This window comes from Eremomyces bilateralis (assembly GCF_010015585.1).
Source record: "Eremomyces bilateralis CBS 781.70 unplaced genomic scaffold P152scaffold_9, whole genome shotgun sequence".
NCBI classification, from domain to species: Eukaryota; Fungi; Ascomycota; class Dothideomycetes; order Eremomycetales; family Eremomycetaceae; genus Eremomyces; species Eremomyces bilateralis.
Window position 1 is genome coordinate 634,266 of NW_022985075.1, and position 23,885 is coordinate 658,150.

The following is a 23,885-nucleotide window of genomic DNA, read 5'->3' on the forward strand; positions in this document are numbered from 1 at the left end:
TTTAGGACCTAATGTACAAATAGTTAGATTTAGAAAGTCTAGTTACTTGTTCCAATATTCGTGTAGCAGTTCAAGGTCCACCTTGTCCTCGGCCTTGAGGTAAGATGTCAGCTTCTCAACACCTCCGATCCTTTCCCGCTCCGTCCAGCCACTGCCAAAGTAGGCATATCTATTCTTTTTTGCATCTCCTGATCGATCATAATCAAAGTCTTCCCATCGCGGCTCACGACAAATCATGATCCGATGATGTCCGGATCCTGGCCACCAAACCAGAGTTCGAGGCTTCGGTCCTGAAGACTTCAACCACGAGCTGCAAGTGTCGCTGACGACTTTGTCCTGAAAGTACCCCAAACAAAGGTCATTGAAATCCTCCACGGCCTCCCTTGAAGGCGTGATGGAGCGATATGATTGGAGCTGGAGTTTACGGATAACCTTGGCAATGTATGTAGCTGATATCTCGCATTGCAGCGGGATGGATCCACCTCCACCATTACTTTGCGCCTAGAATTCCATGTTAATATATAACGGAACAACCATCACGGAATCTCGCGGTCTCATGTCATAAAAGGATACATACCTGGAGAATGAAGAAGTAGTTGGGCATGTCGGGGGCCATGATCCCAAAGTATGTCTCCGGATAGCCTACCGCTCCTCCATTTGCCCAATCTTTGCTGATGTCTACGCCGTTTCGGCCAACCGTTGGAAAATAGGGAACAAAACCGTTTGAAAACCCCGTCGCAGCGATGATCAAGTCGACCACACGCTCCTGTCCATCGGATGTCACGATTCCTTTGGCCGTAACACGATCGATTCTGTCCTGTACGAAGGTGACCTTTTCATCCTGTAGTGCCTCCAGATATCCAGGAGCGGGAGTCAGCCGCTTGCAACCGGGTGCAAAGTCGGGTAAAAGCCTGTCAAGCCATTCTTTGCTACCGTTCAGCTGGCGAGACATAGTCTTGATGCATGCTTCTCGAAGCTCCTCGTTGTCCTCGCTGCCCAGGATTGTCCGCTGGAATCGTTCGTGAAGATTCTTCTCGATAGTGCGTCGATACGCCACATACTCCTCAGGATCATTGTTGAACTTTCTTATGTCCTCTTTCGTGTACTGGTAACCACCAGGATTACCGGCTTCAGCCTGGACCGTGTTTTTCTGGAGGCTCGGAGTCACCCAGACTTTCGATCTCACGTAGTGATCGAGGTGGGCAACTTTTGGGAGGATGTTCGGGACAATTTGTTGCCCACTTGCTCCGTTGCCAATCACGGCGACACGTTTGCCTGTCAAGTCGTAGTTGACATCCCACACTGCAGTGTGTAGGACAGGGCCCTTATATTCGGTCATGAGACCAGGGATGTCCGGCATTTGAGGCTTGCTGAGTCGACCTTGGGCGTTGATGAAGAATGGGGCGGTATCTGTTGTTATTACACCGGTGTCCATGTTCTTGACTTGAATTTCCCAATTGGCCAGATTTGGTATCCATGTTGCTCTGATGACCTCTTTTCGAAACTGGATATGCGAGCGTACATTGTACTTGTTAACTATGCTCTCATAGTATTCACGGATTTCATGGCCCCTAGAGTAATATTCCGACCAGTGATGGTTTGGAGCAAACGTCGTCTCTACTCATCAAGATTAGATAAACAAATCGAGTCGCACGGATGTCACCAAAGACCCTTACGATAACAGTGAGACGGCACGTCACATCGAACACCAGGATAAACATTCTCAGCCCAGGTCCCGCCCTTTGAGTGTGACGCTGTTAGCCAGTTCATGAGTTTTCCCTTTTTTTTGAGTGGGCGAGGGCTTTGGGCCTACAAGCTTTGTGTTTTTGTCGTAAATCACATATGACAAGTTTCGGACCTTGTAAGACAGCAAGATTGCCGTGATAATACCCGCAAGGCCGGCACCAACGATGATAATCTACAAGACTCAGTATGCTCACACATTTGACGGGCGTATGCTTTCCATACCTTTACCGGTTGGTCAGGATCTAATGGTCTAGCTTCAGGGTAGAAAGGAGGTCGGGTGGCATCATCCAGATGGTCACGGGCAGATGGTGATGACGCTCGCGGCGTAGTCGAATGTCGCTGATGGGCCACTGCAGGGTTCATTGTAACAAATAATTTGCATATCTCATGATTGATCATCTGCTCAATCATTTGAACAACTTGTAGTAAGTCGCCTCTTGAACTCATAAGGTAGTCATTCAAAACCTTGTGCATTCCTTCAACAGGAGAAGTAGTAATTTTGTTATAATATCAGTGATGAAACGTCTATGCAGCTGCCCACTCGGTGCACGTATGGTATTGATTTTCGCATAGATATGTGCAAAGTTCTCGTTGGTCAGCATGATCTTTCAGTAATACGTCCCACTTGAATTGGAACTCAAGTGGTCTCTTTATGTAAACAAGCTGTTCTAATTAGGTCTATTGTTTCTTGTGTAGTCAGAGCTGGAGCATGCCTAGGCCCAACGCTTCATAAATTTAGCCCGTTTATCACCGATTTCCTGCTTCTCTTCTCTTGTTATGCCATTAGCGTCTCGCCAGGTCTTTTGAGCCTTTGTCTGCACAATCTTATTGATATGCCATACGTATCAGAGTTGTAGAACACCTGGAAACAGAGTGCGAACTGCCAGTTTCACTGCATCCTCCTGACCGCTGATGAACATGCGTGGCTGTGGTGCCCCTGTATTGAGGAGGAAGTTTGAGATTGCCTAATGGTAGTCTGCTTGTGTCTCGTTACGGAGGAAGTAGAAGCCTGCAGAGAAGAAGGTCTATAGATTGGTGCAGCCAAGTATGTGCAACAGTGGGAGTTTGTACTTGTTGGTTCGGTACGTAGAGTCTATCAACAGGACATCGGGATTCGCAAGCAGCAACTCGATCTGCTTCTGGTAGGCAAAGAAGAGACTATGCACGTGGTTCTCCACATCCTTTTTAACAGTATGTATTAGAGACCCATTGCGGGATAGAGAGATCGTCCAACAACGTCTCGATAGGACTCCTCCCGTTGAAGTGCTTCTTTCTAATTACCTTCCTCTCACTATGGATGTTGGTAGCGGAGACCAGCGTATCCGGATCCTCCTTTTGAATAGCAGCCAATATCTCCATCGGCCGCGCCCCAGTATATATCATGAACTAGATCGTGTCTTTCTATGCTATTGTCCGTTTACGATAGATATTATGCGCGCTAAGATAAAGTGATCGGGGATAGTTATAATAATGGTTTCGAACCTCCCGCTTCCACTGGTTGCGATTCGTCTTGAAGAGAACAAGCTTAAAAGGACCTCCTGTTGCGAGAGTACTTGTGCTTCGAGCCCTTGCTTTTGACTGATACTTTTTGAATCGATCGCAGTGGTTGTAATATCGTGTTTTAATATCGGTTTTGTGAGGGTAGCTCTGCTTGACTACGAAGCCGTAGCCATGCTGCATGCCATGGACCAACAGCTACTCAATTATAGTAGTTATTCTAGTATCGACAATCTGAACGAGGCCTCGAAAGGTCAGCAAGGAGTGCAAGGCCTTATAATGCGTTGCGAACACGTCGCAAGGCTGCATTAGGAAAATATGCGCTAGGTTAAATCGGGCGATTAATTTCCATTATTAGTACTAGTTAGCATTGGGGACAAATCTCACCAGCCTTGAAAGTTTGGGGGTTGAAATAAACGAAAACAGCCAGGCGCGCTAAGACTGATATAGAACGCTAGTCCCAAAGAGGTCCTCACTTCTCAGTTTACAATTTACATAATACATGATCCTCCTCCCCGCATCCGGCATCACTGATCACATGCCGCCATCTGTGCTCTGGTCGCCTCTGGGAAGCGCAGAAGCGAGGCCTTGGACTCGGTTTTAGTCCAACGTCACAGTTCAAGATGCCCCCCATTTCTAAGTCACACAGTATACCACTAATGTCCACAGAAAATTATCTAAGTAAAAGCAAATAAATGTCAAGAATACTTATCACTACAGTCGATAAATGCATTAATCTTCCGACTTCAGAGTGGCGAGAGTACAAAACTAACCCCGCATTATCCATCCGTCATCGATGGCAACTACTATATACTTACAGGTACTATGTAACCAGTCTACCACAGTCCACAAGTCCGCATCTGTTTCATTGTCTGTTTGAACTTTAATGCGAATTTTGCACGGCGCATGAGCTTCCAGGGTCCCAGTGTATCAAATTCGGGCGAACTAACAATGGCGGCTCCGCGAATCATCAGCCCGGGTAAACTCGCTCCATCCTCTGACCGTCCGGCGTTTCTTCCCGACTTCGGGAAACCCGTCATCGCTAGGGTGCAGATCGACCGAGGCTCATCAGGATTCCGCCCATCTCGACGACCGCTGACCAGAGAGCAACTCAGGAACCGCCGGGCATAACTGGAACTCTGGGATGCCTGTGTCGTGCGTCCCAGTTGGTCTCGGGACCTGCGAATTATTGCGTGCGCCGAGATCTAACCGACTGAACTTTTGAGTCCTGCTTGTCTTAAATAACTAACCGGCTTGCGCATGTCTCATCGCATCGCATTCCCGCTACTTTTCCCGCTTGCCTTCCGTTCGGCCGCAGTTCAGAGTCATCCGCCCTAGGAGCTCTTGTGTTTTGCTTCCATATTCGAGTTTTTGGTGTTTCAATTGCGTATATATTTCACGATCTGATCTACGCCACCTTGTCCAACCGACCTGACCTGCCTGTCCCTCACAATGGCTGCGAACACGACGAAAGGCCCGGGTGGGAAGAAGCCTGCATCCGTGGCAACCAACTTGATAGGCATGTTGGCTTCAATTTCCCGCCAACAAATCGTCACTAACGCCGTATACAGCTGGAGGAGGTGCAGGCATGATGGAAGCGCTTGTTTGCCATCCATTGGGTATGTGACTGCCCATAATATTTCTATATCCCGAATCTGACCTCCTCCAGATACCATCAAGGTCCGAATGCAGCTCTCAAGGAGAGCGCGAGCTCCAGGGGTCAGTGCACTGTTTCCACATCACTGTAGGGCGAGGCTGTTGACGCTGACAATGCTCCGGCGGTATAGGTTAAACCGCGTGGTTTCATAGCTACCGGCACCGAAATCGTGAAGAAGGAGACACCCTTGGGGTTATATAAGGGTCTCGGGGCGGTCCTGACGGGAATCGTACCCAAAATGGCCATCCGATTTACCTCCTACGAGAAATACAAGCAATTTCTCGCAGACGAGAATGGCGTCGTCAGCGGACGAGCAACCTTCCTTGGTTCGTTATCCCCCGATACTATTGATTTTCTCGACCTTGTTCACTGACATCCACTCAGCTGGTCTGTCTGCCGGTGTCACAGAAGCTGTGGCGGTGGTTACGCCTATGGAAGTTATCAAGATTCGGCTACAGGCTCAACACCACTCGATGGCAGACCCATTGGATGTTCCCAAATACCGGAACGCCGCCCACGCCTTGTATACGGTCGTAAGGGAGGAGGGATTTGGCGCTCTGTATCGGGGTGTATCACTGACGGCCTTAAGACAAGGAAGTAACCAGGCAGGTGAGTGATGTCTCCCAACGAGTTGATCAAACTCGGTACCAAATGCAGATCGAGGCTAATGATGTCCGGTATAGTGAATTTCACTGCCTACACATACTTCCGACGTTGGCTCCAAGAGTGGCAAGGAACCACCGACCTACCATCGTACCAAACCATGTTCATTGGTCTCGTCTCCGGTGCCATGGGACCCCTTTCGAATGCACCGATTGACACAATCAAAACCCGCCTTCAGAAGACCCCAGCCAAGCCTGGCGACACCGCGATGGGACGCATCGTGAACATCAGCAGCGACATGTGGAAACAAGAGGGCACGCGAAGCTTTTACAAGGGCATTACTCCTCGGGTCATGCGGGTAGCTCCGGGGCAGGCCGTGACGTTCACGGTGTACGAATACCTCAAGGGCGTCTTGGAAAAGTCCAGAGATGTGCTACCGGGCGGGAAGTACGAGGAGTGAGTGCTGCGAATGCGAGATTGAAATTTTTGGGTTTCTGTGCTTTTGTGTTCTTCTTGGTGGAGCATCCTATCTGACTACTATATTAGAGGGTCGGGTAAACAGCAAAAGCATGTGGGCACGGCGTCATGACCAGTTACAGACCTATTTCCTCACAGATAGTCATTGAAGCGATTCATCGAGCATTTTCCATTGGCCTTCCTATATTGCTATTGCAAGCTCTTTCTTCATCAAGTATCTACATTTCTATAGAAGGCAACGAAAGCACGTTATACCTCTAGCGGCGATGACAGAAGCTAGACTATGGAGGCATAGTTTAACATATCTACAATCCACGTGAATATCATCATATTGAACCTAGTCGATCGATGCGGAATAGGAAATGAATGGCCCAAGGTGATGGCTCTATCCTGTCATGCCTACGTGAATCCATAAGGCCAAATTCCCCGAGGCTGCTCTTAGCACTTGCTTGCGCTTTGGACAACGTCCAGAGCAACTGGGTTGGAGCTGTCTATCGCCGCCCAGGGCGCTTTGGCTTCGAAAACCCAGCTTTCTCCTCTACTTTCGGAGCGAACTCGTCTTGAATCATGCTCACGGTGATCTCGGAGGGGTCACTCGCCTCAAGCTAACATGCGCGTCAGAACTTCCAAAACCCCAAGTCCACTGGGATGATCGTCATACCTTCTTTGCAAGCTTCAATCCAGCCTCCTTCTCTGCAATCGTTACAACGCCTCGCTTAGAAGCGGCGTAGAGCATCTTCTCTTTCGGTTTTGCCGTACTTGGGCACGTATAGAGGAAGAGAATGGGCGCATCCCCATCGGCATTCGGGTGGCTGTATCTGTAGAAGGTATACCGTGGCTCTTGCGATGATATTGAAGAGCTCAGAGAGGCGACATCCACGGATTCAGCGGGGCCGACCAGCTCTAGTTGTTCCGCCTGCACATCCATCCGCTTAACTCCATGAATTAGACATTGATACTCTGGATCGTATCCTACGACTTACAATTTGCAGGCACTCGGAGCCTGAGCCACTACCCAGCGCTCTCAGCGCCTCAACGACCCCTTCTCCAAGCTTCGAGCCCACCTTACTCGTCCCATATCCGCCGCCCCTCCGTCCGGTTCCACCGCTCTCCAACGCCTCTGCCTCTCTAATCCCCTCCAGATCTTTCTCTTCCTGCGTCAACGGCCGCTCCGCCGAGGCGTGCGCTTGATGCTTCTTCCACCCGTCGTCGGTCAGCTCGTCCGCTTCCGTGACGAAGATCGAGTCGGCGAAGTGCTCGGACCCGAGCTCGCGGAGCAGGGTCAGCCGTGTGGACGCGAAGAGGGTCTTCGAGCGGACCGGTGCGGCGTCCGGGACGTAGGTAATGGCGATAATAGCGCTGTCGGAGTTTCGGAGGATGATGTAGAGGGCTTGGTCTCTCTTGAGGTGCTGGGGGAGGTCGGTTTTGGAGGAGACATTATCGAAGGGGACGAGGGCTTCTTTCTCGATGACGGCCAAAAGGGCATAGAGGCCTGTGTCGTTCAGAAAAGACTTGAAGGCATTGTGTAGTTCCGCGCTTGCTTCAACACTGGTTAGCCACTTGCGACAATCGTGTTATGATATGGAACGAACCGGAGATTCCTGACTGCATTTCGATGGAATCCTTGGTATATACTACAGGTTGACAGAAAAGCTGCCTTATGAACCCGTGAATATGCCTGGACCTTGACTGGTATATTCCTCTTCCCGCGTCTTGGTTATCACCGAATTCCTGGATGGTCGGGTTCTCGCCTCTCCAGCGCCTTAAACATTCGAGCGCCATGGTTGGAGTAAGATTCCCCGGATTCCGCCGCCCGCTCCGCTCCGGCCCCACTTCCGCCCTGTTCCTCCCACTTCCGCCCCAATCTTAGCGAGAATCCCGCACACCTCCCTCCTCTCCACCGCACCATCCCAGCCGGAGACACAACTTTCGCATGAAGCTGTGTCAAAGTCGTGATTTATCACCTCCCCGAGCCCACAACGAAACCGCCCAACTCTTCCTCGGTACGTGATTGCAGTTCCGTCGGAGCGCACATCTTTTGCACATCACTCTGCTCCTCGACTCGTCGGTCCCAGCTAATTGAGCCTGACAGCCCCGACCTTGAACTTCCGCATCTCAACCGAATAGATCTCAGCAGCCATGGATCAAGCAAAGCTTGCACGAATGCAAGCGTCGGTGCGCATTGGTGAGTGATGATTTCATGCAAATTCGTAGCAATGTCGAAAGATGCTGTCATTATCTCCGTTTGAGAAAACCATGGCTGACTCCGGATATAGGGTGAGTGATGTCCACTTTCGGGTTTTGGATTCTATTCAAGCCGACGAGCACTACGACGGCATCTACCGCTTGCGAAATCCATCGGAACACGCGGCATGGTGGTCTCGCTCGTCGATGCAGTGTCGGGTGCTGCCAGTTTTCGATAAACATGAGCGGTCATTTCAGCTAGGATGGGCAAAGGCTAACATAATATCCTCTAGTGGCAAGGGCACACCGCGCCGCAAGGTCAAGAAGGTCCACAAGTCATCAGGCACCGATGACAAGAAGCTTCAAGCGGCGTTGAAGAAGCTCAATGTGCAGCCGATCCAGGCCATCGAGGAGGTCAACATGTTCAAGGCGGACGGCAATGTCATTCATTTCTCGGCACCTAAAGGTATGCGCGATATGTCTAGTCTCCCAGTACCATCCATGATGGAATCGATGCCTTTCTTCTCTTTAGCTTGTCTACAGCACCCTATCTCATGCCGCTACTAGCTCCCGCTCGTTCATTTACTAACTATATGATCTCCTAGTTCACGCTGCGGTTCCCGCCAACACCTTCGCCATCTACGGCAACGGCGAAGAGAAAGAGCTCACCGAACTTGTCCCCGGTATCCTGAACCAGCTGGGCCCCGACAGCCTCGCGTCGCTACGAAAGTTAGCCGAGAGCTATCAGCAGATGCAAGGCGCCGGTGGCAAGGGTAAGGAGGGCGAGGGCGAGGCGGACGACGATGACATCCCGGACCTGGTGGCCGGCGAGACCTTCGACAAAGATGAAGGCGTCGAGTAAAGTCGCCTGGGGAGCCAGGTTCCCGAACGAGGCCGGACAGCAGGACGATCGCGCGAGGACGCCGTACGGTGATAAGGGACGCGCTCCTTCCACGGGGGCTGGGATTCTACTAGGGAGTTTTAAGAGTACGCATTTCTCTATCCAGGTGGACCGTTCTGGAAAGGAACCGGAAGAAAGGATTCAGGCACGCATGCATTTTCCAGCGATCAAAGCAAACGAGTCAAAAGTGCCTTTTCCATCCTCAACCGGTTTGGTGCTGTGTGTTGCGTGATCGTCAATCCATTGAGTCGGCCGGTAGGATTCTCATGCGTCTGGAAAGTAACAATTGCCCATCACGTTTCGATATGATAATACCGTCGTGGAAACAACTGGAGATTACCGATATCATACTAGCACTACAGCCGGCTGGCTGAAACGGGAATACGCATGGTATCTCCCTATTGTTGTACTGTACAATGCAACGCTTAGTGCATGCATTCAATCAACAGCCACCCAATGCCGAGAACCCCTGGGAAGGATGGTATACTAATCATGACTCATTAGGCCTCCATAAACAACGCTATACATAATCTTGCCCCGCTGAGAATCACCAGCCGAATCCTTCCCCATAATACCAGATACCCTGCGCCCCGGTCCCTTTATGCACCGCCCGCTCATCACTCAACCTGACCGTCGCCCCCCGCACACCATCCATCATCCCCAGCGGCCCACACGCCAACACGCCCGTCTCCCCGCGCGCCTTCTCCAGCACCGCCCGGATGATCGGTTCGGGCGTCGGGCGGCCCGTGGCGAGGTTGATCGAGGGGTGGAGCGACGGGGACGTGGACGATTTGGTGAGCTTTGGTGGCTCGGCGCTGGAGGGACGGGATTCGGAGTCGGCGGGGGTGATGCCGCATCGGCAGACGAACTCTGAAGGAGCAGAGGCGTCGGTGGGGGCGCAGCAGCAGCAGCCGGATGGGCCGCATCCCCCGGTGTTGCTCTGGGGGTCCTGGTCGTTGTCGGAGGACTGGGAGTCGACTTCGTGGACTTGAACCGGGACACCATCAGAGGGGGCGATTCCTTTTTTCAAGGCCGATTTCTCATCGACGGCGAGGCTCCCATCGGATGCAGCGGGTTGAACCTGCTTGACCTCTCCATGCGTCACCTTTGGTTCGGGTCGCTTCTCACCGTAGTGGAAATGGCCCAAGGACTGGAGGAGGTTGCGATGCTCGCCGACGTACTCATCGTCGCAGGTGCAACAGACGCTGACGTCGAGCTGTACGTCTACGCCATTCGCTCGGAGCGACTCGACTTCCGACTTGGCATCGCAGAGCTGGCTGCAGAACCAAGCCAGCTGGTGCCGTGATTTGACCGCCCATATGAATCGTATCCGTCGGGTCGCCGCTATATCGGGGGGGTAGATACTAAGTGCCCGGTGCGAAGTCGGAGACGCGGAGTGCATCGCCGACCACCGTCTCACCACGTCCCGGATTATAGGAACGCAAAAGGTGGCTCCTGTAGAACCGGCGAAGAGCACAAGGCTGTCGAACTGCTCCGGTGGTCTCATGATCCCGTAAGGACCTTCGATGGCAGCCATGCGGGATTCGATTGTAATAGGTAAGCTCACTTGGTCACTCTGAGAATCCGTTCTTTCTTTTGTCTCTGCCGTCGGTAGGATCGGCGCCTGCTGATCTTTGGATGCAACATGGTGCAACCTCCTGGTTCCACCAGTACGTGCTCTGATAACGAAGTCCATTTTGCCATCGGACGGGAGGCTGGCAATGGAAAAAGGGTGACTTTGTAAAGGGGCGATTGAATGGCAAGAGAGATAGACATGTTGTCCAGGTCGCCATGACATAGGCGGATTGCGGATAGTGAGGCGGGTATGATCAGGGGCTAGGGGTGTCAATTCCGCGCGACAAGCCCATGCGCTGTTCATGGCGCCGGAGCGCCTTTGCTTGGGATGGAAAATGGAGAGATTCAGGTAGAGCACGCGCAAAATCCGTGCGACGCGATCGAAAAAGAAGAACGCGACAGGAAGCCACAAAAAGATATGGACTTCCTTGGGCGTGTGGATCATGAGAACCCCGATCAACGCGCCGATCGAGATGATGTGCTGGGCGACGAATATCTCATACCGCCACCCTCGGATGGGGGCAATACTGGAGATGACGATCCACAGCAGGATACACCAGGCAATCAGGCCTCGTTGCGTTAACGGATCCGTCCGGATCTTGCGCTCTATAAAGCCTCCATACGGAGCCCAGGCCGTGAACCAATATCCCATATGGATCGTCGCACTGAACAGGAGGCAACGAGCAGTCCATCGGTGCAACCAATTGAGGCGCTCGTATCCCAGACCTGTCAAATAGCCGATGATATTATTCTTGCCGGCCAGCAGGAATATCAGCGGAATCTGAGAAATCGTCACGAACCCCGTACGGTAGCCGATGTTCTCCATGGACCACCGGTCGCGCGTGTCGAATCCATAGAGGCCTAAGGCGACGATGAGGATGATGTTGGCTACGATCAGGGACGTCTTGCCGAGCGTCGGGAATCGCATATGCCAGTTCGAAATGGTAACAGAAGTCAAACTTGCATTGCTCGCTTCTCGGGTTACTGCAGTCAACGTTGCATACGTCTCAGCCAAAAGAGATTTGGGTCGAGAAGGGTCGGGTGAGCGTTTGCTCGCAGCCCATATTCTAACATGACCATCAGCGCGCCGTCCTGAGATCAAATGGAACAGCAGGATATCCTCACCTTTGCCTGTAAATAAAGTAATTTGTGACGTTGGCTATACACGCAATGGCAATTGTAGTCCCTACGACGCCCCAATATGCTTGCGGAAAAGACATCAGAGGAGGCATTCCTTTGGACGATCCGCCCGACATGCCTCCCATGCTATGGCCGGCGTGCGACATGATGAAGGTATGGAGTGCACCGATAGATTTCCAAGCTCTTGTATTGTCTCAATGAAGACTTGTTTGTTGGGCAGACCCGGGGTAGAGACGGTCAAAGTCGAGCGCGCACTCGGCTAGATGTTATGAAGACGAAGTGGCGGGCGGAGGTTCAACTCAAGAATCGACCCACCAGCATCTCCTCGGTCGATGAAGTGCTACAGGAGGGCAAATGACGATATTGTGGTTTGTTGTAGGAGAGACGAATGTGTCTTTAGGTTAGCCAATGTGAACGGATCCGGTTATGCCGGTGATGATGTTTGCGACTTTGCGTCAGCCGTCAGGGTCGATTTATGCTGGAGTTGGTTCCGCAAGTGTCGCATGTCCAACGTTTACGCCGTTCCACTTGATGATGGATGCATCAGGTCGCGACAGTGGAGAAATGCCACATGGACTTTGCCTCGTTCAATTGCAAAACAATTCAGTGCCCGTGTGCAGGGATTAATGCAGCTATACCGGAATACAGTCGTGGAGTGTCGAATATATTCCGGTGGCAACCGTACTTTTTGTCGAGTCTAGTAATGCTGTCCGTATCCGCACCCCGTCCGAACGGCGATTGGGACTTGAATGCGTCAGTAAATCTGAGTGAGCAGCGATACAGGGAAAAACTAAGACACGATCCGTCCATGCGCCAAGTCGCATTGTGCACGAGCTGCGATCCTCTGTGGACCTGGTTGGACCCTATTATTGGCTGAGTATCCCTGTTTCCTCCGAATTGACCAATGATAACTTGCTCAAAAGATCGCACATCCGGCCACCCCTGTCATTTCTGATTTCGCTCACCAGGCCTTTTCCGCATCTGAAGTCGAGGCAAATGATGATTGATGACAATGAACTTGCTCTACGGCCCATCGTTCATGTGTCCTGGTTTCGGGCCTCCAACCCGGCGGTACATGTAATACGTTGACTGCAGTAGTTTAATCCAGTAATACCCGCAATCCCGTTTCCATTACCCTCTGTGGCACCTGACACCGATCGTAGCACCGATATTATGTACTCCAACGCTCCTTAACTCTGGACCGCATAAACACCTCATAACAATAATAACCACGACAATTTCCGCTTGAGAAATATCTATTGACAAAGTACATCACACAGTACTAATAAGACCGGTAAACTTCGGACGCTATTCGGTGTTTCTGGGGCTCAAAAACGACCTTATATCATATCCCCTTCAGCCGTCTTTGCTCCTCCTCATCTCCAGCTTCGGCATTTCCTTAAACCTCTCCCTTCCTCCTCATCTGGTGGATCGTCATCCATCCAATCTTTCAATATAACCTTGCACTCTGATCTTCCCCATATTCTTGGGTTGGCCCTACCCTATATCTCTCCAATTGATTGCGCATTCCACCATCATCCTTGTCATCCCACTCAACAATCTGGTCCTCGACATTCCATAGGTTCGAACTTAAGTCGCGGAAATCTTTCTTCTATCTCGACCTTGTGAAGATCCCAGGGCTTCATCTATTCGAAATTAATTTCCCGTGCCGCCTCAACGGTCACTAACCAGGACGCCGGAACCCCCATTTTCGGCTTTCGAATTGGCCAACATCCATTCTCCCGAGTTCACACGTCGGCGGCTTCCACCCCGAACTTCGGATTCGAACATTGGCCAAAAGCTTCGCAAAATCATACGAAGCCTTCGCGAAAGATTCATGCCATCAGGTCTTCCTATACCCCAGTGGCGCATTGCGAAATCCACGACCGCTTCCGCGAGCATGCCATCTCTATTCCTCCTCGCCTTCCTCCTCCCCTTCACCTCCGCGCAACACACCCATGGCAGCACTTCAGATTCCACTTCAGGTTCCACGTCCGCCAGCATGCACGCCTCGGAAATGGTCATGGCCTTCTTTTCCTCGACCACCACCGCCCTCTACTCCGACGGCTGGACGCCCTCGTCCGCCGGCGCCTACGCCGGCACCTGCATCTTCTTGATCGTCCTCGCCGTCGTCTTCCGCGCGCTCCTCGCGGCGAAACATCGTCTCGAAGCGCTGTGGCACGACCAGGCGCTCCAACGACGGTATGTGGTCGTTGATGGGAAGCCAACAGAGGCGGAAAGGATCCGTGACGCGGCGACCGCGGGAGAGGCGGCGGAGCGGGACGCGGGTGGGTTTTTTGGGAAGGACGCCGATGTACGGAGCGGGGTTTTGTCGATCAATGGGGTGGAAGAGGAGGTGAGGGTGGTGCGGGCGCCTACCGGACCGGTCCAGGCCTTCAGGTTGACAACCGACGTGCCGCGTGCTGCTCTCGTCGTCGTCATTGTGGGTGTTGGGTACCTCCTGTGAGTATACCTTCGGAGCCAGGGAGAAACGAAACCAGAGCTAATACTTCGCAGGATGCTGGCGGTCATGACCCTGAACGTAGGGTACTTCCTCTCTATCCTCGGAGGCACTTTCCTAGGTGAATTAGTGTTTGGGAGATTCGGTCATGCAGTGGAGATGAACCACTGATATTTCGTCCGTGGAAGCCATTTTCTTCCAGGGGTTCTCGTTCTGCATGCCGGCAGTAATCATCGTTGCAATTGTATAGCATGGCGTTCTGGTTATGGCCTTGTACAGGTGGATGCCCGGTGGTGGCTAACTTATGTGACACGTTCCCTTTTCATGTTCATATCAACCAAAGTTCAAGATTGGTATTGTCAATTCCTTTCCCACCCTTCGTGATCTATTCATTGAATGGGTGATGTGTCCAAGGCGTCATTCCGAAAAGCCGAACTACGGATCCGCCCATGCTGTCTGCCTATACTCTACGTGTACCCAATGTCACGGAGGACATGTCTGTACTTTGCAATACCCTGAAACTGGTTGACCTTGGCATGGTCTATATTGCTTGCAGGTGGCAATCCATGGCTTCGGGTCAGCTTATAAGTACGGAATGACCGACCAGAATCTGATACAACCTGAATCAGCATGTCTTCCGCTTCTATTCCGAGCTGATGATTATAAAATCGTTCACATCGATCGCATCAAGCCACTCCGTCCGCGGACAAGGCGGGACAAGCTTTAAGCCACCTGGTAGACTGACTGCACTCCACAGTCAAACATGTTTCCCATTATGCCGTTCATCCGTCGAACACCAACCACATCTCAAGATGCCCATCCTACCGCTTCTTCACGCCCGATCGTTCGCGAGGCAATTGACGCCGCAGCGGATTTCCCAGCCCACGATATCCGGAACGAGCGCATCTCAACTCCGACCACCAAATGCGGAGCCCAGAAAACGTGCTCAATTCCGCTCAACGAGGCGTGCGACCTGCGACTAAGGTTTACGAGACCCTCGCTAGCCTGCATTAGCGGCATGGCGCGTCCTGGTTGCCGTTTCGATTGGCCCGTCGTCCCGGGAGCCGGATGGTCGGATGCGGACTAATCATGCTAAGCTTTGGTGGCGTGGTGGGGTCGGCAGGGAGGAGGGATGTGGGCATTCAAAGCTGGCGGGGGCAATGAAGCAAGTGACGGAAGGTGCGAAGTTCAGGAAAGAGCGAGAGGTCTGGGGATGCGGCGAGACGGCGGACAACGGTGGATGCCCAGCGGTTGTGGAATGTAGAGGAAGCAATACGACACCTAGCTCCCCCGCCAATTGCACTACCTGGTCATACATATATGGTACGGAGTTACAGGTACGTAGTTCAGTAAACAAATGCTCGGCTAGCTGGATCATAGTATGACGGTGACGTCTCTAGCAGTGGATTCGACGTCTGGTGTAATCACAGGCACTGGATGTGGCAGGTTTAAATAAATAAATGGATCCTTTCCTTCATTCACCTCTCTGCCCCAGCTTGCATTTCTGCTGTACTTTTGACCTGTTCGACTTCGACTAACAACCATTGACATCTCCAAACTTCTTTGATGAAAGTTGAATTCGTCTTCAGAAATTGACACCAGCTCGATTACCTAGCTCCCACCTACCATGCATATCTCCGCCGTCCTCCTTTCCCTCCCCGCCCTCTCCTTCGCCCACTTCCACCTCCTCTTCCCCCCCGTGCGCGGCTCCTTCGACGCCGGCTCCTTGGACCAGTACCCCTGCGGCGGCCAGAACACCGTCGGCGACCGCACCGACTTCCCCATTTCCGGCGGCCCCATCCAGATCGACAACGAGCACACCGAGTCCAAGATCCAGGTGCTCCTGGCCCTCGGCGAGAACCCGACCGGCGATGACTTCGTCTACGTCATGCTGCCGACCATCTACGCGCAGGGGCCGCAGGAGTTCTGCATGGGCATGGTGGGCGCGCCGGCGGAGGCGAATGTGACGGAGGGGACGAAGGGGACGATCTCGGTGGTGACGAGCGGGGATTCGAATGGGGGGTTGTATCAGGTGCGTTTGGCTGGGTGACGCAGGAATGGCGATGGGCGGATGCTAATTGCAAGCAGTGTGCGGATGTCACTTTCGTCAACACTCCGCTGCCGGAAGCCGAGTACAACGATAACTGCAAGAACGCCACGGGCATCCAGGTTTCTTCATCAAATGGGAACGCGAACGGTTCGAGCTCAGCTACTTCTCCATCATCCAGCAGTGATGGCGGTGCCGCCGCATCGCCAACGTCGACGCCTGGTGCCGCCTCTGTCAACGGTCTGGGTCCTGCCCTCGCGGTTGCGGTGGGAGCCATGGGTATTGCTGCTCTATTGTAGATTGATTGTTCTTATGGGAGTGTGGAGCAGGTTTCTAACGTGCCTGGCTCGAATCGAGGTTGATTGTGGGATGAATCATGAATGGTGTCAACACGCGCTAGGGGCAACCTGTGGGCGGGTGGATAATAATAAGTAGCTGAAATCATCGCCTAGTCAATTGTCTAGCTGGTATACTGGACCCTTATTCAATCAATGAAGCATAGCACCTCTTCATCGTCTTCGAACTACTTGGCTTCTCAGATCGCCATCGACCACCTGAGGCTATTTCTACGCAACCGAATATCTGACCGTGCAAATGCTGGCGCTCCATGTCTGCAACCTTTTGCACAATCCAACGCTAACTGTAGCCCCCCATAAACGCTAAATGCAACCGGAGATCGCTTGATGCAAATATTTGCTGAAAGCGAAACGACAATGGGGACCATATGATTAGAAACTCCATTCAAATGCATGACTATCGACCCGACTAGGAAAGGATGAAGGAGGAAATTCGGGGAAATGCAGATACTCCGAGTCTATTAGCTCTTCTTCGGGCGATTCGGCTTCAGAAAAGGATCCGCCTTCTTCCTTTTTGGCGGGACCATATGCGGTCGTGAACGGGGAGTTGCTGAGGAGGCGCCAAAGGTGGACGCCGATCCTGAAGCCGATCCTGAAGCCGATCCTGAAGCTGGCGGGTATCCCGATGCTTCCTTCTTGGGCTGGACTAGGGGAACGTGAGCAGACGATTGGCCTGGTTCACGTTTGATAGTGGTGGTTGTGGTGGACGCAATTTGATCCTTAGGCCTAGAAGGAGGAGCGTCGTGTTTTGGTGGGCCCGAAACAACAGGAGATTCGCGTTTCGGCAAAGGCACGGCTCGGGCTCCATGTCCCTGTGCTTGCATCTTCTGCTCCTGCTCCCCATCTGGGGTAACTGACCGCTTCCGCTTCCCGGGGTGCGAAACCCCATTGCCATTTGATTTCACACTGCTGTTTGCTTCATGCTTGGATAGAGATGACGTAGACTGTCTCGCGCTCGAGCTACTTGAATTTCCCGAGTCGATATCCATCGGCGTGGAATTTCCATAGGTGGCCGCGGAGAGAAGATGCGACCTGGGCGCGGTAGGAGCGTTCAGCATCGGTGGGGGGAGTGACGTTCCGCCGCCCCTGCTAATCATATCCTTCCTCAGCTGTTGAATGGCTCCCGCTTCTGAGTAAGCTTGTCTCGAGCGGGCGTCTTGGATCAACAGCCGCCAGAACTCGCCTCTCACCAGCGTTTCGGAGTTTCCAAGAACCCATAGCGACGATTTCGCACGCGTCAGCCCGACGTTCATACGCCGGATATCTTGTAAGAAACCGATGCTGCCTGATGCCGCAGATCGCACGCAGGAGAAGATGATAATATCGCTTTCTCGACCCTGGAACGCATCGGTCGTGTTGAATTCCATGAAGTCGAGGATCTGTGAGCCGTATCGAGAAGAAAACCTGGCTTTGAGCTCTGAAAGCTGCGCCTTGTAAGGGGTAATGATGCCGATCTTGCCCTGGAAATCGAATCCTGGACACATGGTGCGCAGGGACTCGAAGATATCGAGGGCCGCATCGATTTCCGCCAGATTCTTCAACGAATGAGATTTCCCGGCCGAGTGCTTCCCGCGTACATCGAAGAACCGATATGGTGAAAGCACTGGGTGCGAATGCCAGTCCCGGACGCGCAAGCTATCCATACCGGGACCGTCCAAGAGACGGCCGTCATAGAATGTTTTGCTCGGAAACTTGCTGATCGACGGATGCATACGATACTGCGTGTCAAGCAGATGCACATCCTTCGCGTGGTTTTTCTGCATCCGCACGAACAGACTTTGCTCGTACTGGAATTCCGCAGCGGCACGGGACAGAACGGTAGGCGGCAATTGCTTGGGATCACCAACAAGGACGCACTTGTTGCACCCGTACTTGAGGGGGATCAAGGCACTCATCTCGACGCACTGAGCCGCTTCGTCGATAATGACGGTCTCGAACTCGATCTCGAGATTTTGGAACATATCATGTCCGCTGGAACTCAGCGTCGCACACAACACATGCGACTCCTCAAGGACCTGCTGTTGAATCCTTCGTCGAGTGAGGTCTCTGTCTCTGGCTGATCTGGTTTCCGTATCGCGTGCATCATCGATCATACGGGACAGTTTCCTCTTTTGGTCTCCGAGTTGGTCGAGCTGAGTCTTTAGCTCCGCCATCTTGTCGCTTCCCGGCTCCGCACTGTCCATCAGAAGCCGAGTATGTTGAAACTCATCGGAGAATTTCTTGTGCTGGGCCGCCAACTCCCCCACACTCTTCCTTGACTCCGGCGTATCTTTGTTGGTTGCTTGGATTTTGCGGTTTACCAGTTCCTCAAGCGTGACATCCAAGACCTGAGGATTGACGGCTTCAGTTCTGCCTAGTCGAACAACAGAGATCTTGCGTTGCTGCCCGTTGGCAGTCGTTACGCCTTGGCGGAGCCGCATAACCAATTCGTCAACGGCAGCATTACTTGGAGCACACACCAATAACTTCCTGCTTGGCGGTCGATCGGCCTGGTTTTTGTTTGCTATAGGGCGAAGGAGCTTCGTCCCCTGTTCCCCGTCCCGAAGAACGTTTGTCAGCAAAGCGCCAACAATTGCCACGATAGTCTTCGTCTTTCCAGTTCCAGGTGGACCCTGGATTAAGGTGAATCCATCATTATCGATAGCGAACTTGACCGCTTTGGATTGGGCAGGGTTCAGACTGTAGTGTCGGGCGAACAGATCCGTCTGCGCATCGGTATACGAAAGGAGGGGGGACGGCTTGGCCCGGACGATTTCATCGCAAAGGTCGTAATGCGGTAGGCCCACCAAGGCGCCATATTCTCGCTCCAAGGTGGTCATTGACTGGACTTTGACTGCAAAAACAGTCCCATTCGGTACCAACGCGCTGGACAGGGGATTATTGGGCACTGCTTTGAGAAGAACCTCCATGCCGGTGCCTTTCCGTCGGACTTTCGATACTCTTGCAAGACAATGCGGCTCATCGGCGGCATCCACGGGATTCGAGGCTTTCGATAATAGGAGGATATCCGCCTCGGAGACCCGGTTGGTCTTGTCATTGCCGCTCAACGCTACTGCGACCTCGATGAAGGAGTCCACTGATGTCCGATTTGCGATCTTCAACCCGAATGGTGTCGGTGTTTCATCTTCGCGGCTTTTAATGAAACCCTGCCACGCTTCCAACACAAGAAGAGGCTCAAATGTTCGTCGGTAGCTGGTAGGATTCGTGAAAGTGTTAATGACAGCACTGTATTGGTCCGGGTTCATGTTGGGCGGGTAAACCCCTGTGCTGAAATAGTCCCATCGAAGAATGGTTTGGTGCAACTCGGTCAGATCAGGCGCGAGACGCGCCCGCATGTCGCGAGCGTTTCTTTCCAGTCTCTTCTTCCGGACCGGCATGTTCGGTAGCTCAGCCAACGGCTTGCATTTGGATTTGAGGCTTATATGCGCTGTCCGAGTAGCGGTGGCTCCGAATAACTCAGCATCCATCGCATCCATCTCCTCATCGTCATCGTCAGGTTCGCTCTCTTCGTCGGAGGCGACCATCATCTCCGACTTCTTCGTGGAATGGTCCTTCACCTTGACATTCAAGTCGCGAAGACCAGACCCTGCATTGCCGACCTGACTCCTCGCACGGAGTGCTGCCGCCCGGTCCCGCTGTTTCTTAGCTTCGAGTTCTGCCGCTCGCTTTTTCCTGAACTCGGATAGGACGGCTTCGTTCATCGCAGGCTGCGGTCGCGGTGGCACGGCTACCGTCGCTTTTCGGGCGGCTTGCAACTTCTTAAACGCAGCGGCTCCCGGAGCCAGGTCGGTCACAAGTTTCTTGATACCTTCCGAGGGCGTCGAAGAACCTGAAGCCGAATCGTCTCCGAGCCATGAGGAGATGGACGTTTGTTTGACGGTAGAGACTTTGCGCTCCTCCTTTATCTTTGAAGGTTCTTTGACGTAGTGTGCCTCTTCCAAAGCTCGCCTCAACCGGGCCATATGATGTGTGGATAGTTTGGACTTCGTCTTACCGGTGACGATATCAAGGATGTACTTAACAACGTCCTCGGAGATCTTGATATTCTGAGCATGAAGTCTGGTGATGACCTTCGTCACTAGGGACACGATCTTCGAATTCAAGAACTCATCTCTTAACCGCAACCACTTGACCATAGATGACATCGTCGTGTTCGAGTGCTGAAGCAGGTGTCCTCCGGTGTCCAGAGGGTCGTCTGTTTCCCGATTTCCGCCCTTTTCAATGGCCGTTTTGAAAATCGGAAACTGGTAAAACAGACGATCAGCGAACTCCATCGTATCCCGACAGAATTCAATTAGGCGATGCTTTTCATGCCCAGCGTCACTCCAGCCCTCGGTGCATTGGAAAACCATGGTAAGGAAGCTCCACGTTAGCTCCCAGAAGTCTTCCGCGGCATTTGCACTCTCCCTGGTGATGGCCATAGAACGCAACAAGCCGTCCTGACTATCGCACAAGACATCCGTGACATCCGCAATGATTTTTAGCAGTGCCGCTGCAGGTGTATGGGATCGTCCTCCCGTGACATGCCGTGTTACGGTTGCGAATGACGAGAGGATGGCGTAGAAGTCAAGCTCCAGCAGAGCTCGAATTGCTTCTTTGCGGCCTGTTTGCTCTGTGAAGCGCTTGACTAGTTCCATCGCTTCCTGGCGTGTGCTCTCATGCGGCAAAATGAGAGCAGTAAGAATTGCCGTTGCCGTTATCCTGCCCCTGAATGCTACTTCGAGGGATGGAATATCGAAGGTGCCGAGCCGCTCGAGCGTTTCGCAAATTTGCACCAGCATCTCATCCAGAGTTTCATTGAATTCGTTTTTTGCTGTTCGTACGTTCATTTTGTCGTCTGCCTCGAAGTTGAACGGTTCTACCCCCGTCAGCCCTCTCACGCCTTGAAGTATGTACGTAGCAAGTGATATATTGCCATCGCGTACGCCTCGGACCACCCCCTTCCACAATGAACGACAGAACTCGGATTTCTCTTGCGGAAGATCGCCTTTGGCGATGTGCCGTCGTCTGATGCATATCGCGACGCCGTCCAGCCCGATCGATTTTTGTATTACTTGAAAGCACGGCTTTCGGAGCACATTGGAGTCTTGGTGGGAAGGGCTCTGCTGAACTTGTTCAAGCAAAACGCTCTTGTAGGTGTCCACGACTTCCAGCATTTCACGCACAGTAGTGAAGCCCACAAAGTTAGAGGTGGAATCGACTTTTTGGAGCTGGGAAAGCAAGCTGTCAAGCAGCTCAATACCTACCAGGACGGCATGCGTGCGAGCATGCTGTGGATACCGGGTCTCTTGATATTTAGAAAGCAGCTGGTCGCAAACAGAACGGCAAAAAGTGACCCGGTTAATGGGCGGCACGGAAGCTGCGAAATCTTTGATCCAACCAAAGAGTCTTTCCACCCGAGGACCGCTTGTCGCTGTGCTAGATGTAGATAATTCCACCTCTCGCTGAAAGGCTGGGTTATTGAAGATCTGGTCAGACACAGTTGCTGGAGAGATTGCTCCCATGGCCATGAACGAGTCCCACACATCGTTCGGTGCGATCTGGAGAAGGCGCTCGAAGGAGGCTAAAAGATCGGGATATCCGGCAAAATTTATCGACATGTGTTCCAATGCGAGTTTGCACAGGTCAACGTCCATGGCTTTAAGGGAATGAGTGACAAGATCCTTGGTGAGTTTTGCAACTATTAGCTTCACCCCATCCCAGAACTTGCGTAGAAAGCCGGCGTCCAAGTTGAACTTTTGGACCCGATTCATAGCCGTGAGCAATGGGTCTTTGATGGTTCCGTCGAAATCGTAGGCTTTAATTTCCCGTTTGTACTTTGATAAGTTGAATGACGCCCATTCGTAGCGACTCCGAGTGTCGGAGAAGAGGAAGTAGAACATCGCAGGAAGCAAGTCATTGGTACGTAAGGGCTTCTTCGTCTGAATCAGTTGAAACGCGGGATCGAAGTGCTTTTCGAGCAGGTCCTCTCGACCTAGAAACGCCAAGCAACTCAATGAGTCGATGAAGGCGCAAAGGAGAGAGAAGGGAACCGATTGTGGACTCCGCTGGGCCGGGGCCAAGCTTTCGAGGTATTGACGCGCGTTGTCGAGTCCGCTGGTGATGCGATCAACGTCAAATTGGTCGACTACCTTCAGGAAATCTCGAACTTCTGAGACCTCGTATGCGCTGGGAGTTGCTGGTCAGCATCTCGATCCATCTCGTTCGGTTTCAAGTCCTTTCACCTTTCGAGCGCATGCTTGAGATCCGGTTTGAGTCGGTGGTAGCGCCGGATGCAGACATCGCAGGATCGTAGTCTTGCGTTGATCCGTTGAGTAACTACTTCACGAGGTCCCTCCGCTTCTGGGCCATCAAAAGCCAAAATCTGCAGACACTGGAACATCAGCTGCGTGCGTTCATCCACTTCGGCCAGTTTTGCCTTCCGCTTGGTCTTTTCAGCCGCCGTTTCAGTGTCCAAACGCTCCCGCAGGTCTTCATCATAGTATACGGAATTGTCATCGTCGCCGTAACGAGGACAGAAGAGATGGACGTCTTCGGAGAGGGCGCTTAATTGGCTATAAAGGATAATGCACAATTAGCAGGAGACATCAAGTAAACGACATGCAATCGGATACCCATACCTGATACTACTGAGTACTTCCGCCATGATCACGACCCTCCCATCAGCCTGGACCCTGTGCAATTGCTCACTGCCGATTCTGTGGGAATCATTGACTGAGCATCTTTTCGGAGCGGAGAAGGTTGGATGTTGTTGAGGTGGTAAAACCAGATGGACGTAGGGTGTTCTAGATTTGAGGAGGATTAAAAGTGAACCGAAGTTGTTTATATGGTGGAGCGGTGACTGTCGTGACGGTGGATACCAGTGGACTGTGTTGTGACTTTGTCACTGGGGTGTGTTACTGTAGAGTTTGGTGACGGAGATGGACTACAGATTCATCAGGAGAAGGTCTAGAAAATGGCTGTTCCCTTCATATCCTTGAGTCTTGGAGATCGGTGTAACAGATATAGATAAGTAACTTCGGCTTGGAGTATAATTATCCAATACCTATTCCGTACTTTCACTCCAGACAGACGCGGGTCTATGCCAGCACGTGCAATGGCTTGGGACGCGTTCGCCAATCATGTGATTCCAAGGATTGCACTAATGCTGATCTCGCACCGAGCACGTCACAGGTCTTCTACTGTAGTGATTCTAATTTCACTTCACTTCATTACCAACGACAATAATAACCTCACAACAT

The 23,885-nt window shown here is 52.3% G+C and overlaps 8 protein-coding genes across 8 annotated transcripts; 4 read left to right on the forward strand and 4 right to left on the reverse strand.

The window, feature by feature from the left end:
- Positions 1 to 42: 42 nt before the first annotated feature.
- On the reverse strand, positions 43 to 2,109 carry P152DRAFT_396718 (putative monooxygenase; the record flags this gene model as incomplete). Its single annotated transcript, XM_033676372.1, has 5 exons — positions 43 to 501; positions 578 to 1,617; positions 1,677 to 1,740; positions 1,814 to 1,918; positions 1,969 to 2,109. 5 exons carry the CDS (start codon positions 2,107 to 2,109, stop codon positions 43 to 45), a joined length of 1,809 nt encoding a protein of 602 aa, XP_033534301.1.
- Positions 2,110 to 4,608: 2,499 nt separating this feature from the next.
- On the forward strand, positions 4,609 to 6,330 carry P152DRAFT_458483 (succinate/fumarate mitochondrial transporter-like protein). The gene is made up of 6 exons (XM_033679477.1): positions 4,609 to 4,762; positions 4,815 to 4,862; positions 4,913 to 4,962; positions 5,031 to 5,226; positions 5,285 to 5,509; positions 5,584 to 6,330. Exons 1-6 carry the CDS (start codon positions 4,696 to 4,698, stop codon positions 5,961 to 5,963), a joined length of 966 nt encoding a protein of 321 aa, XP_033534302.1. The 5' UTR covers positions 4,609 to 4,695; the 3' UTR covers positions 5,964 to 6,330.
- A 141-nt stretch (positions 6,331 to 6,471) lies between these two features.
- Positions 6,472 to 7,591, reverse strand: P152DRAFT_473811 (actin depolymerizing protein; the record flags this gene model as incomplete). The annotated part of the gene is made up of 4 exons (XM_033681274.1): positions 6,472 to 6,585; positions 6,642 to 6,911; positions 6,964 to 7,520; positions 7,573 to 7,591. The coding sequence occupies 4 exons, from the start codon at positions 7,589 to 7,591 to the stop codon at positions 6,472 to 6,474; spliced, it is 960 nt and encodes a 319-aa protein (XP_033534303.1).
- Positions 7,592 to 7,863: 272 nt separating this feature from the next.
- P152DRAFT_345923 (nascent polypeptide-associated complex subunit beta) lies at positions 7,864 to 9,319 on the forward strand. The gene is made up of 5 exons (XM_033675366.1): positions 7,864 to 7,983; positions 8,073 to 8,169; positions 8,195 to 8,198; positions 8,465 to 8,630; positions 8,770 to 9,319. Exons 2-5 carry the CDS (start codon positions 8,120 to 8,122, stop codon positions 9,024 to 9,026), a joined length of 477 nt encoding a protein of 158 aa, XP_033534304.1. The 5' UTR covers positions 7,864 to 7,983; positions 8,073 to 8,119; the 3' UTR covers positions 9,027 to 9,319.
- Positions 9,320 to 9,612: 293 nt separating this feature from the next.
- P152DRAFT_466528 (uncharacterized protein) lies at positions 9,613 to 11,872 on the reverse strand (the record flags this gene model as incomplete). Its single annotated transcript, XM_033680695.1, has 2 exons — positions 9,613 to 11,707; positions 11,766 to 11,872. The coding sequence occupies 2 exons, from the start codon at positions 11,870 to 11,872 to the stop codon at positions 9,613 to 9,615; spliced, it is 2,202 nt and encodes a 733-aa protein (XP_033534305.1).
- A 1,880-nt stretch (positions 11,873 to 13,752) lies between these two features.
- Positions 13,753 to 14,394, forward strand: P152DRAFT_381454 (low affinity copper transporter; the record flags this gene model as incomplete). Its single annotated transcript, XM_033675731.1, has 3 exons — positions 13,753 to 13,992; positions 14,050 to 14,243; positions 14,298 to 14,394. Coding segments are annotated over 3 exons (531 nt in total), but the record flags the coding sequence as incomplete, so codon positions are not given.
- A 1,350-nt stretch (positions 14,395 to 15,744) lies between these two features.
- Positions 15,745 to 16,683, forward strand: P152DRAFT_345979 (uncharacterized protein). The gene is made up of 2 exons (XM_033675367.1): positions 15,745 to 16,273; positions 16,330 to 16,683. Exons 1-2 carry the CDS (start codon positions 15,869 to 15,871, stop codon positions 16,585 to 16,587), a joined length of 663 nt encoding a protein of 220 aa, XP_033534307.1. The 5' UTR covers positions 15,745 to 15,868; the 3' UTR covers positions 16,588 to 16,683.
- A 422-nt stretch (positions 16,684 to 17,105) lies between these two features.
- P152DRAFT_507487 (uncharacterized protein) lies at positions 17,106 to 23,575 on the reverse strand (the record flags this gene model as incomplete). Its single annotated transcript, XM_033682536.1, has 7 exons — positions 23,265 to 23,575; positions 22,869 to 23,198; positions 21,981 to 22,812; positions 21,891 to 21,950; positions 21,810 to 21,854; positions 17,719 to 21,773; positions 17,106 to 17,676 (listed from the first exon to the last, which is right to left on the reverse strand). Exons 1-7 carry the CDS (start codon positions 23,288 to 23,290, stop codon positions 17,106 to 17,108), a joined length of 5,919 nt encoding a protein of 1,972 aa, XP_033534308.1. The 5' UTR covers positions 23,291 to 23,575.
- Between the last annotated feature and the right edge of the window lie 310 nt (positions 23,576 to 23,885).